The sequence below is a fragment of the Tripterygium wilfordii genome, chromosome 21 (genome assembly GCF_013401445.1).
Source record: "Tripterygium wilfordii isolate XIE 37 chromosome 21, ASM1340144v1, whole genome shotgun sequence".
NCBI classification, from domain to species: domain Eukaryota; kingdom Viridiplantae; phylum Streptophyta; class Magnoliopsida; order Celastrales; family Celastraceae; genus Tripterygium; species Tripterygium wilfordii.
The window spans coordinates 10,119-24,310 of NC_052252.1; the positions used below are offsets into that span (position 1 = coordinate 10,119).

At 40.8% G+C, this 14,192-nt stretch overlaps 1 protein-coding gene, 1 non-coding gene and 1 pseudogene across 2 annotated transcripts; 2 read left to right on the forward strand and 1 right to left on the reverse strand.

Moving 5' to 3' along the window:
- Positions 1-281: 281 nt before the first annotated feature.
- Positions 282-2,350, reverse strand: LOC119990000. The gene is made up of 2 exons (XM_038835801.1): positions 2,258-2,350; positions 282-1,756 (listed from the first exon to the last, which is right to left on the reverse strand). The coding sequence occupies exon 2, from the start codon at positions 1,749-1,751 to the stop codon at positions 591-593; it is 1,161 nt and encodes a 386-aa protein (XP_038691729.1). The 5' UTR covers positions 1,752-1,756; positions 2,258-2,350; the 3' UTR covers positions 282-590.
- Positions 2,351-7,445: 5,095 nt separating this feature from the next.
- LOC119990267 lies at positions 7,446-7,552 on the forward strand. The gene has a single exon (XR_005465993.1). It is a non-coding gene; the product is annotated as a small nucleolar RNA R71 (small nucleolar RNA).
- A 5,828-nt stretch (positions 7,553-13,380) lies between these two features.
- On the forward strand, positions 13,381-14,069 carry LOC119989865 (annotated as a pseudogene).
- Positions 14,070-14,192: the final 123 nt, after the last annotated feature.

Sequence of the window (14,192 nt, forward strand, 5' to 3'; positions counted from 1 at the left end):
ACAAAGCACCCCTCGGATCAATTTCTCGAGTTGACAAGGTTTCGAAGTTAAGCAGGCCTAGTATGTTCATCATGACTGCCTCACCTTTTTACGCGAAACTCAAGTTGGTTAGACAAGAGCCCCGGTTACTCAGCAAAAACACATGAGCGGAACATGATTTTCATCATTTTCAAGCTTTGTATACAAATAACTAGTGCCAATGATATTACTGAAATGATGTTCTAGCTCATCTAAGAGAAAATCCACATTCAACACATATATCCAACCAAGTCATACCCCACTACATTTCAATGCAAGTGAATCAATTTCGTAAATAATCAAGTAGGCATCAATGATTCCTCAAGCATATAAGGGGACAAGATGGGTTCGCAACTTAAATATGAAACATAAGGGAGTCCATCCACGCACAGATTAACAGAAAATAAGAGGGCATCATCCATAGTACTTGACCTTAATAACAGCAGCATAAAATAAGACTACCCAACCACCCCACTGTTAGAACAAGCTTTGTCCTCAAAGCATAAGAGAGGAATAATCGGGACAAAATAAAATGGATGACAAGCGTAGAACAATACAACCTGCAGGGGAAACTACTGAGTGGGTCCACCAGAGGTCTTGCGGCGAACATAAGTGAGATTTTTGTCGCGCCGCATCTCCTGGAGCATGGATAGGACATCAGTAATCTGCTGACCCTGAGTCTGGAACTGCTGCTGGACATACTCAGCATGAGACTGGAAAGTGTGCTCAAGACGAGTCAGCTGGTCGCTCATCTCCTTGATCCGAGTATCATGATCAGCAGCATCGGCATCACTCGGAGCGGTATCCTCCTCCTCGCCATCCTCGTCCTCCTCCGCAAACTGCTGCACACCCGGAGCATATCGAGCTCTCCCAGCAGGGGCAGAGCGAATACGAGCTATACTAATACGCCAGTTGCTCAAATCATACGCCTCCATGGGAAGAGAGACAGACTGCAGAGTCAGAGGTAGCACCTGGAGATATGTCAGCAAGCGAGTGATGATCCGCGGCAGAAAGAGCCTCTTCACCTTGACTTTGGTGTCCTCCACGCTCCTACGGATAGCCAAAAAGGACTGAATATAATAGTGGCCAAGATCAAACCAAGTACCAGTCCAGATACAATAAAGAATCTCCAAGGCCTCCTCCCTCCTCTCACTCTGGTGCCCAGTTGGCCATAAGTTACCATGCACTAGCCGGTCCACAAGATACATAACCTGCGGAAGAGCAGATTTCCGAACAAATTTTCCCCGCCGACCAGTAAAATGTTGGACCATCCACTCATGATCCTCCAGCTGGGCAGAAGGAATAGGTGGCTGGAAACCACTATCAGGAGGCTGGGAAGTAGGATGTCCAATACTGGCACTAACATCAGCAGCAGAAAAAGTAATCATCCCGGAAGGCAATATAGCTTGGTAGAGGCCAGGCCCTGTTGCTTCCACGGTGCGATAGAATGCACGCACCAGGCTTGGATAGACCGGAACATCAGCAGCAGAAGAAACATCCGGGGTAGCAATGAAAGAACAAAAGTGGCGGAGCCGGCCGAAAGGCTCACTTCTTACCCCAACCTTGTTCAACAGATCAGCAGATAAATATACCTCCGGCACAAGAGTAGCAATGTCAAAGTAATCAATGGCAGCTCCAGAAGTAGACCCCTCTGTTGCAGGAGGTGGCTGAGGTGTTGTGAACCGAGAAGTGCGCTTCTTGCGCATGGATGCCACTAGCTTTTGACGCGGCATAATTACTGCAAAAGCAATGTAAAACAATTAAGAATAGCAGGGATAATCATTAACGCAATACTGCACAGAAAGATGACAAAAGATGGTATGAGATAAGACCAACTCACGCCTAGGCGTGAGTGAACCACGCCTAGGCGAACTCACGCCTAGGCGTGAGTGAACCACGCCTAGGCGAACTCACGCCTAGGCGTGAGTGAACCACGCCTAGGCGAACTCACGCCTAGGCGTGAGGGAACCACGCCTAGGCGTGGTCCCTTCTTCCCCAACACGCACGGGTTGCCATGGCAACCCGAGCTTCAAGCACCAAATCCCACACTTTGTACACAAAAACAGCAGATCAGGCAACCAATATGTCCTACATGACTCAGAATGAGAGAATCAACCAAGATATCCCATACTTTAGCCCTAAACTTCCAAAAATTAGGAGATGCCATTGCCAAACTTTGCAATTCTCTCACTTCAATTCTTGCTTGGAATAGAGCAAGCATAGAGAAACTATTACATACCTGATGCGCTTAGATTGTCGCTTAGGCGAGGATTGGAGAGGTGCGCCTAGGCACGCGGTAGAGAGAAAGCTCGGCGTGGGTATGTGACTGTGTACAGATTGTGTGGTATATAATGAAGAGTTTTTTTTTTTTTTTTTTTTTTTTTTTTTTTAAAATAGACACGCCCAGGCGTGGATTGTCCACGCCTAGGCGTGGTGATAAGTTGCGCCTAGGCGTGGATATGCACGCCTAGGCGTGGTCTGGCTGTAACATATTGCCCAGAAATTTCAATTTTCCTGCAGCCAGATTTCAGCACATGCAAACTAACATCCACACAAAATTTTTGCCAATAAAAATAGAATGATAAAGAAGAAAAGGATACACAAAAGGATATACTGCATTGGGTTGCCTCCCAAATAGCGCTAAGTTTAATGTCTTCAGCCAGACGTGGCGGTGCTAAGATCTTCAAAGGGATGGAGGATCTTCCAAGCGTAACTTGTACTTTTCCATATCAAAAGAGGTCTCAAAATAGGGCTTGAGGCGGTGACCATTTACTTGCTGCTCAAAACTTGTGCGAGGGTCCTTGATAAATACAGAGCCATAAGGAAGAACTTTAATCACCTCATACGGACCACTCCACCTTGATCGAAGCTTTCCCGGAAAAAATCGAAGGCGAGCATTATACAGCAAGACTTTTTGACCTGCTTCAAATACCTTCCTTGAGATATGTTTATCATGAAAGAGTTTGGTCTTTTCCTTGTAGATTTTAGCATTCTCATAGGAGTCATTCCGCAGCTCATCAAGCTCATTAAGTTGGAGCTTCCTCATATTGCCAGCTTCCTGGAGATCAAAGTTCAAAACCTTGATTGCCCAGTATGCTCGATGTTGCAGCTCTACCGGTAAATGACAAGGCTTCCCAAAGACTAACCGGTAAGGAGACATGCCAATAGGAGTCTTAAAAGCAGTCCGATAAGCCCAAAGAGCATCATTAAGCTTAATACTCCAGTCCTTTCTACTAGAAGAAACCGTCTTCTCAAGAATATGTTTGATCTCCCGGTTCGATATCTCCACCTGGCCACTCGTTTGCGGGTGGTAAGGTGTAGCAACCTTGTGAGTTACCCCACATTTTTTCATCAACTTCTCAAAGTACTTGTTGCAAAAATGCGATCCACCATCACTAATAATAGCTCTTGGAGTTCCAAACCTTGCAAAGATCATATTTTTCAAGAAATGCAAAACCACACCATGATCATTGGTTTTGCACGGTAGAGCTTCAACCCATTTACTCACATAATCAACCGCCACCAAAATATATAGATTTCCATGGGAATTGGGGAATGGACCCATGAAGTCAATCCCCCACACATCAAATAGCTCAATAGTCAATATGTTGTTCAATGGCATTTGATCTCTTGCTGAAATATTCCCGGTTCGTTGGCATCGATCACACGTCAAACAGAAAGAATGAGCATCTTTGAACAGAGAGGGCCAATAAAATCCACATTGAAGTACCTTGGCAGAAGTTTTCTTCCCCCCAAAATGCCCTCCACACACATGAGAGTGGCAAAAGTGAAGAACACTTTCTTGCTCATTAACCGGAATACATCGTCTGATAATCTGATCAGGACAACATCTGAATAAATAAGGATCATCCCAATAGTAATATTTGATGGAGGATAGAAACTTGTTTTTCTCATGTGTGGTCATACCCGGAGGTAACTTCCGGCTTACCAGATAATTAACGATATCTGCATACCAAGGAACTTCCTCGACCTCAAATAAATGCTCATCTGGAAAGGTCTCATTGAAATCCATATCTCTTTCACCGTTTTCCTTGATAGCGAGCCGAGAGAGATGATCAGCAACTACATTCTCACACCCCTTTTTATCCCGAATCTCCAAATCAAACTCTTGGAGAAGCAGTACCCAACGAATGAGCCGTGGCTTGGAGTCTTTCTTTGACAATAAATACCGCAATGCTGCATGGTCAGAGTAGACAATCACTTTAGAGCATGCTAAATATTGACGAAACTTGTCCAAGGCAAAAACAATAGCCAACAACTCTTTCTCGGTGGTGGTATAATTGACTTGAGCATCATTGAGTGTTTGGCTTGAATAATATATAACATGAGACTTCTTGTCAACTCGTTGACAAAGCACTGCTCCAATGGCAAAGTCAGAAGCATCGCACATAATTTCAAATGGCAAAGAAAAATCTGGAGGCATCATAATTGGAGCGGTAGTAAGTTTCTCTTTCAACAAATCGAATGCCCTCATACAAGCTTCATCGAATAGAAAAACTGCATCTTTGGCCAAAAGGTTGCATAAAGGCCTAGCAATTTTAGAAAAATCTTGAATGAACCTCCTATAGAACCCTGCATGTCCCAGAAAAGAACGAATTCCTTTCACATTAATCGGAGGAGGAAGCTTCGATATAAGCTCTATCTTTGCCGGATCAACTTCAATCCCATTTTTGGAGATAATATGCCCCAACACATTTCCTCGTTGCACCATAAAGTGGCATTTTTCCCAATTTAGCACCAAATTGGTTTCTTCACATCTCCTCAACACAATAGATAGATTTTGAAGGCAATTGTCAAAACTTGACCCAAAGACAGAAAAATCATCCATAAATATCTCAATAAAACGCTCCACCATGTCAGAGAAGATGCTTATCATGCAACGCTGAAATGTTGCAGGAGCATTGCATAAGCCAAAAGGCATCCGACGGTAAGCAAATGTTCCAAATGGACAAGTGAAAGTAGTCTTGTCTTGATCTTCGGGAGCAATGGCAATTTGGTTATAACCAGAATAACCATCCAGGAAGCAATAATACTCATGCCCTGCCAGTCTCTCAAGCATCTGATCAATAAAAGGTAATGGGAAGTGATCTTTTCGGGTAGCTAAATTCAGTTTCCGATAATCAATACAAACTCGCCATCCCGTGACCTTCCGAGTAGGAATAAGCACATTGTTCTCATTAGCTTCGACAGTAATCCCAGATTTCTTCGGCACAAGATGGACTGGACTCACCCATTTGGAATCAGAAATAGGATAAATAACGCCAACATCCAAGAGCTTCAAAATCTCACTCCGGACAACTTCTTTCATGTTTGGATTTAATCTTCTTTGTCCCTCTCTAGTGGCTTTAGTTCCGTCCTCCATCAAAATGCGATGCATGCACACAGAGGGGCTAATGCCACGAATATCCGCAATGGTCCACCCAATTGCACTCTTGTATTCCCTGAGAACACGGAGCAATTTCTCTTCTTCCAAGAGAGAAAGATTAGAAGAAATAATAACAGGAAGAGTTTTAGAGTTACCTAAGAATGCATATCGCAAATGTGCGGGCAAAGGCTTCAACTCTAGCTCTGGCGGACTCACTATAGATGGTACTAGCTTCTCAAGATTTGGAGAGTCCCTCAAATTTTCAAAGGTCGGACGCCACTTGTGTTGATAACTAGGAGAAGCCTCAAACATGTTTACAACTTCTTGAGTATCATTGTCCAGAGTCCTCTCAATATCTCCCACTAGAAAAGCTTCCAAAGCAATGGTTTTATCATTTCTATGCAGCTCCATGTCGACTCTTCTATCCACCACATCCACCCAAAAACAAGTCTTTGAATCATTAGAATGTCTCATGGCCTCAAAGAGCCGAAACTGAATAGTTTTATCAAAGACTGTCATAGTGAGAACTCCCATCTTGACATCAATGATGGTGTTGGTGGTTGCCATAAAACCGCGGCCTAGAATGATTGGTACATCTTTTCCCGGATTAGGTTCACCCTCCATATCAAGCACTAGAAAATCCACCGGAATAACAAACTCTCCCACCTTCACTAGAACATCTTCAACTAGCCCAAAAGGATGCACTAAAGAGCGATCCGCTAATTGGAGAGTGACTGATGTTGGTTTCAACTCACCGATCTTCAATGTAGTGTAAACAGAATAAGGCATGATATTCACACTCGCACCAAGATCCATCAAGGCTTTTTCAATTTCTTTCTCTCCAATAATACAAGGAATGGTAAAGCTACCCGGATCTTTTAATTTGGGTGGGAGCTTCTTTTGTAAAATAGCACTTGTCTCTTCGGAGAGAAATACTTCTTCATGATCACCAATCTTTCTTTTGTTAGTGCACAACTCCTTCAAAAATTTTGCATATGCGGGAATAGACTTAATTGCCTCAATAAGTGGAATATTAATCTCTACTTTCTTCAAAACTTCAAAAATGTCCCGATTATACTTGTGTTTTTTAGCCGGTGCAAGACGAGATGGAAAAGGCACTGTTGGAATAACCTCTTCTTCCGGCTTTTCCTTCTCAACATGAGGTGTGGTGGGAGCACTCGGTACCACCACTGTAGGTTCATCATGACTCTCACCATCAAGCCCTTTATATTCAATCTTGTTGTCCACCTTTTTCCCACTTCGCAAGACAGTAATAGCATTAGCATCTTCATGCTGTTTAGGATTTACCTCAGGTTGACTTGGAAGCTTTCCCGGTTGTCTTTCACTCAAAGCCTGAGCAAGTTGTCCTACTTGCATTTCAAGCTTTGCGATGGACTGAGTATTGCTGGAAACAGTTTGTTGCAACTGAGTCATTGAATTGCTCATCTCTGCTTGGGAATGCTGCATTGTGACTTGTGATTGAGCAAGTTGGGTGATAAGGTCCTCCATAGCAGACTTCTTTGCATCTTGAGAAGGTGGTCCTTGTCGTGGAGCTTGCCAAGGTCTGGGCCCTTGATTGAAATTCTGGGATGAAGCATAGGAGAAATTTGGGTGATTCTTCCATCCTGGGTTATATGTGTGAGAAAATGGATCATTCTGCTGCCTATGAAAAGGTTGAACTGCATTAACTTCAGCTTCAGGAAATGTCCCACTTCTAGAACATACATGAGTAGGATGATCGGTGCCTCCACAAATGCCACAAGGCTCCAAATTTCTGCTCAGCAAAGTTACTACCGCATCCAATTTCCTAGCCACAGACGCCATCTCTGAATTTGAAGCACTAGCCTCATAAACCATATGTCTAGGAGCATCAAGATCACGATTATCCCATTGTGAGGAATTTGCTACCACAGTCTCAATAATTTCATTGGCTTCAGTCGGTTCCTTAGCCATAATATTTCCTCCAGCAGCTGCATCTAACCTATGGCGGCATTCATCAGCCAGATGTTGGTAAAAGTATGATATAATCTGCCATGGCAAGAATTGATGATGTGGGCAACCAATCAATAAAGTTTTATATCGCTCCCAAGCCTTAAAAAGTGGTTCTCCCTTGTTCTGTCTGAAATGGAAAATCTGATCCCGAAGCCTCTGTGTCCTTGATTGAGTATAGAACTTCTGAATAAACTTAGCAGAAAGTTGATCCCAAGAAGTGATAGAATTTGGTGGCAAAGTCTTGAACCAGATCTTAGCACTTTCCTTAAGAGAAAAAGGAAAAAGCTTCAACCGTATGAATTCTTCAGATATGCCTTGAATTTTTTGAGTGCCACAAATTTCCAGAAAATTATCAATGTGATCACTAGCATCTTGATTTTCCGCTCCTGAGAATGATGGGAGCATGTTAATCACATGACATTTAAGCTCATAAGATAGATTTGGCGGAATGGTTGGTAATATGATGCAAGATTGTCTAGTAGAGAATTGTGGCATAGAGTAGTCCATGATTGTGACCGGAGCATTTGCATTGTTGGCATTATTGCCAACTTCCTCACGATTCTCAGCCATGCTCTCCTGTTCAGAATGTTCTCCCAAAATGTTGTCACTAGATGAACTAGAGCTGGATATAGGAGGAGAGATAGAACGAGTGGAAGATTTCTCCTCAAGAAAATCCTTGTCTTTCTTGTTCCTTCGTGCACGTTCCAAGTCTAGATCGACAGGAAGAATTTCTGTATCTTGAGAACGCCTTCCTTGCATGAACTACAAACAAGAAAGAAAAGTATAAGGATCACTAATTATCAAGTAAGAAAGAGCTAAACTAAGTATGTAAGTATCTATGTATATAAACAAGAATGGATCAAATATAAGCAACCGTCCCCGGCAACGGCGCCATAAACTTGTTGGGTCTAAATTAACCTTACTAGCAAGTGTACTAGTCGGCGACTACAGCACAATGATAAGCAAGGGTCGAATCCACAGGGACGGTGTTATGTTTAATCCAAATGTCTATTTGTATGTATATATGGACAATGCAATCAAAAGTAAAATTCAACTCAAGATTGTTTGGTTTGGTAATTAAACTAAAACAAGCAAAGAGCAAAGTGTTTTTGGTATTTTCTTAGAATTAGGATGCAACTAATGCAAATGAGATGATTTAACAAATATGAGATGAACACCAAGGCTTCGGAATCCCCCTTGGGAAATGACTTGGAATGACATAAATTCACACACATATTTGCTAATTCGGGCATAACGAATCCGTACCTAAGTCGGTTTTAGCGCACTTAAGCCAAATCTCCCTAAAATCGATTACTAGCCATCTTATTGGTCTAGGTCGGATATTCCTAAATACATTCTAGCCATCTTATTGGTCTAAACATGCATAGGAATTTATGGAGTTCTATGGAGATTAGGATTCATACAAAATTGTCACCTAATTAAAGGGAGACACATTCATAATCAAGTGTTTCAAGAAGCATAATCTACTTGACATATTATTGTCTAAGCAAATTCTCCAAACAATTTCATCCAAAAACCTAAAGTGTTGGCCAAACACCACAAGCATGAAGAAATTGCAATCAAACATAGAAACACAAGATTTATACCCAAATCAACTCATATATATGTAAATCAAGTCATAAACAAAGTCATCAAACCCAAGGCTTCATCCTAGCCTTGGCACAAGAGATTTAGTTACACATAATGAGAGAAAAACACAAAAGGAGAGATGAGAAAATCATGAATAAACCCAATTAGTTGAGTAGATCCAAGTTGAGCTGAAGAATCTCTCCTCCTAGCTCCAAGAATCGCCTTCCCCCTCTGGTTTCGCTCCCCAGAAAATCAGTTCTAGGTTCAAAAGTGTCCTGCGGCTCGGCAAGTTCGCGAATTAAAACATCCCAAAAAACTGTCTTGTGCGCCTAGGCGCGTTGTATTCACGCCTAGGCGCACGCCTAGGCGCAATCCTAGGCGTGCACAACTTCAAATTCACGCCCCAACTCGCTGGACTGGGCGTGCACAAGTGATACTGGGCGTGCACAAATATTGCGCCTAGGCGTGGAATGCTTCCAAAATCTCCATACGACGTCCGATTTGCACGATTTTAGCGTCTACGGAAAGCTTGAGATGTCTAGTTTCCAATGCCTTTTATTTCGCTTGATTCCGATAACGTGACAAAAAGTTATAAGTATTTGAACACACGAAGGTCGGTGGACATTTTCTTCAGTTCAGCCCTTTTTTCATCACTTTTCATCCAAACCGCAATCAACCTATCAAAAAATACAAATCAAAACATAAATACACTCATTATTTATTTAAATGAAGCTTAAGAGGGGGAGATTCCTACCAAAAACAATAGGTATTATCACACCTATCAATAGGTACTAGCGTTAGTGCTCCGACTACGGATCAGCGGGGAGGAGCATGACACGGATGGCCTGGACTTGTGATGGTTTGTTTGGTGTGGTGTTTATGTAGTGGTACTTAATTGGTCTCTTGTTTAAATATGTATTAAGATACATATGAGTACTTATTGTGATGGATAGTTTTTATGTGTGTAGTAACCGGTTTTCGTCCGGCCAAAACAAAAAATACAAAAATAAAAAATAGAAGAAACAAAAATAAAAAGAAGAAACAAAAATAAAAAAAAAACAAAAAAAACAAAATGATAAAGTGGTAAAAAGAAAAGAAGAGAAAAAGGGGAGTGAATCGGTGGAAAAGAAGAAAAGGGGGAGAAAGAAGAAAAAAGGGGAGACGTGGGGCAGAGTAGGAGAAAAGAAAGAGAAAAAAATAAATTAGAGAGAGGTGGCGTGAGAGAGTGGAGAAAAAAGAGGAAAAAAAGAAGGAAAAAAAAAACAAAAAGAAAGAAGAGGAGAGAAGAAGTGGCAGGATTTAAGGAGGAAAAGGAATAAAAAGAGGAGGGAGGAAGGTCCGAGGGGAGGGCCGCAAGGGAGAAAAAATAAAAAGGAGAGGTTTGGGGGCTGCGGCAGAGGAAGAGAAAAATAGAGAGAAAGAAGGTTTGCACAAGAAATCGGGCGGGATCGGAATCAGAGCATTGACAGATTCGTGAGATAAGAAAAGGAGAGGTAATAATCGACAATTTCTGTGTTATTTTTCGATATTGTTTCTAGTTTGATTTCCGGTTTTGTATCTTTGAATCTTATGGTTCATGTTCTGGGATTTCTTCCAGATTTTGGTTTATGGATGTGATGTTCTGGGTTTCGGGTGCTGGTTTTGTGATGTTCTTGGTTGAATTGTTTGTTATTCTAATATCAGGTGATGGTGTCCTTAGCATGAGCTTTGTTGGCTTGCTATTTGAGTCTTGATTTATATATACATAGTGTGTGTATATATGGGTGCAATATATTGTGTATATATATATATATATCTGTATGTGCGTATATATATATGTGTGTGGTGTATATATAGATATGTGGTGTGTGTGTGTATATATACAGGGTGTGTACATATATATTTCATTTGTGTTTGTATATATGTGTTTGTGTATGCATGTCTATAATATATATATGGAATTAATTTGATTTGAGTTTTTATGATATTTGAGCACCATTTAACCCTCCATTCTTATGTTTGTGTTTGTTGGGCTTGGATCGGGCTTGGGACCGCTTGGACCGAGAGGCATACCTAGAGGATTTGGGCCGGATTGGAGCAATGGGTCTCAAGGGCAATATTGGGTTTTTGTACATTTGTATAAATTTCGTTTTGTCACGTATCCTTGTAGAATGTAAATCTTTGTAATAAAAATAGTGGATGCAAAATAGAAATGCATACATAAATATGTTAGGGTGCTAGAAGCATATAGATATTAGGAGATGATTTTGTGAATGATGATTGCATTAGAATGCATGCTTAGGACTTTGATTTCTTACATTATGCCATGATGCCTTAGACGTATGCTAGGATTATTTGAATGTCATGAAAATAAATGCAACGCGTTAGTCGTTGGATTAATCCAAGCCGTCTCACATTAATAAAACACATCAAGATTAAATTATGGAATCCTTATGTTTTGTTTAAATACCAAAGAGCCTTCAAGATATTGGGGTTCCATGGGCATTCATTGAAAACATTTGGATTTCGTGGATCCGGAAAGCAAATGTGTTTTTAGGGATTAGGAGAATTTATTTACGGACTCAACGGTGGGTTTAAAGATATTTGACTCATTCAATGAGCCATAAATAAATTCTTTCTTTTCTCATGAAGAACATAATTGTGAGTAAGGCTTGAATTGAACATTATTCCTTGATTGTGGGCCCTTTTGGTACATCAACCAAGTCCTCAAGAGTCCTTTTTCCCAAATATCCAAACCCACTCCAAGTGGTACCTTATCCAATCTTTGGCCAAGCCGGGAATGGCCCCAATGATCCCGTGCAACCCCTTTTTTTTTTCAAATATCCAAACCCACTCCAAGTGGTGTTTTCTCCAATCTTTGGCCAAGCCGGGAATGGCCCCAATGATCCCGTGCACCTTGTTCTCCAAACCACTCCAAGTGGATTTTTCATTTACATTCCAATAAGACCCATCAAAATGGGATTTTCAAAAACAAATTAGAGTCAAATAGGAAAACATTTAAAGGTAACCGATTTCGGGAGTTGTGGGGTGCCTAACACCTTCCCCATACTCAATAGACTCCCTTGCCCATTTTTCTCGTAGACCAGAATGGATGTCCAATTGCATCCTAAAAATCAATTGGTGGCGACTTCATTGTTTTTCAAGCCGGTTGCTTCAGCTGGCGACTTCACTGGGGAAATGGTTATTGTACCAAAGGGGTCTGGCCTTGTTGTCTCGGTGTTTTCCTATTTGGTTGATCTGTTTATTTTGTTGTACATGTTTTTTCCAACATTTTGAGGAATCTAATGTGTTTGTTCATGATTGTAGATAAAATAACATGTTTTTGGTTTGATAAAATTTGAGTGTTTATTGAGGATATGGTATGATTCCCCCGCACACACATCACTATTCACATGCACACAAATGGCCCATAAAAACCGGGTCCTACTAGTGATTAGTGAGGGTTGATCTTTGCTTTTGATGGATTTTGTCCTCACGTAAGCAAGGAAAGACATCCTCCTGGATTGACGTCCCTTCAAGATATTGGGGGATGGGTTCCACTTCCAGATATGGGGTGTGAACTAACCTGATCCAGTGGCCTCTCGCGTAGCCGCGTTATAGTTAGATATGCCACCCATATGCACATTACATAACCCTAGATCCGGTTCGAGACCTTCAGAAATTGGTAGGAACCTGATTTTGTTAGGAACAATGGGGGATTCTCCTATCCTTAACTCTATTTATTTCCTGTACATTTAAATACCATGTACCTTTATTCCTCATTTACATGTTTATATGTACTTGATACATACCTGTGTATATACATTCATTGAACCATACATGTACATCCTTTATACATTTGTCATATATGTTAGCCTAGGTTATGATCACGCACAAACATAATGGCCCATACATGTCCATATATACTTGAATACTCATATATGCCCATATATACTTGTACATCTGCTAATTATCCATACTTGTCCATATGTACTTGTACATCTGTTAATCGTCCATACATGTCCATATATACTTGCATGATTGTTAATCACTCATACATGTTTATACACATCTTACACTCGTTCTTTTAATACTACCATGCATTCACTACACACATTTTTTGCATTTTGACAAACTAATAAGTTCATAGTCATGCATGAAAAAAAAAAAAAAAAGAAAAGAAAAAAAAAAGAAAAAAAAGAAAAAAAAAAGAAAAAAAGAAAAAAAAAAAGAAACCATTTCACTCATGTCATTGCCATCCTTATTACACAAGATTACAGTTGTGCATTGCTCAAACAATGAAAAATGAACAGCAAAAAATACTGGTGCAGTTTTTGAGGAAATTGACTCTTAATTTTCTTGTTGATGGAGTTGGAATGGATCATTCTTTGTCTGATTCTGAAGAGATTCATGTTTTGGCTATCGATGACAGCCTTGTTGATAGAATAGTTTGGTCAAGATTACTTCCTGTAAAGTGACTGCGGTGGATAGTGGAATAAGAGTACTTCAGTTTCTGGGTTTAAACGAGGAGAATAATTGTTATGTTGGGTTTGATAGTTTGAAGGTGGATCTGATCATCACCAACTACTGTATGCCTGGAGTGACAAGATATGAGTTGTTGAAGAAAATCAAGGGATCGTTTGCCTTGAGAGAGATTCCGGTGTTAATCATGTCATCTGAGAGTAATCATGTCATCTGAGATCGTAGTGACTCGAATTGACAGATGCTTGGGAGGAGCAGAGGAATCTATTGTAAAGCCAGTGAAGTTGTCAGATATGAAGCGCTTGAAAGATTACATGACCAAAGACGGAAACCAAGAGGGATGCATCAACAACAAGAGAGAGCTTCCAGAGACTTGTGATCTATGTTCATCATCACCGTCATCTTCTACTCTCAGCTCTCCGCCCCCATAGCTGTCAGATTCTCCGTCACTACCATCATCACCATCAGAGCCGTGTTCTCTACCACTGTTGGAATCTCCTATCAGATGGTTTAAAAGATCCTACTTGGATTAGGTCTTGACCGTCCGTTATGTACCCTGTCTCATTGTGCAAATATTCATAATTTCTCGGGGAGTGCGAAAGAAAGAAAAAAGTTTGTATCAGTTTTGTTTTTTATTATTATCTATTTGAAAAAAAAAAAAAAAGAAAAAAGAAAAAAGAAAAAAGTTTGTCCTCAAGCGGGAAATAAACAGTTGAGTGTGACAGTTTTGTTTTTTATTATCTAT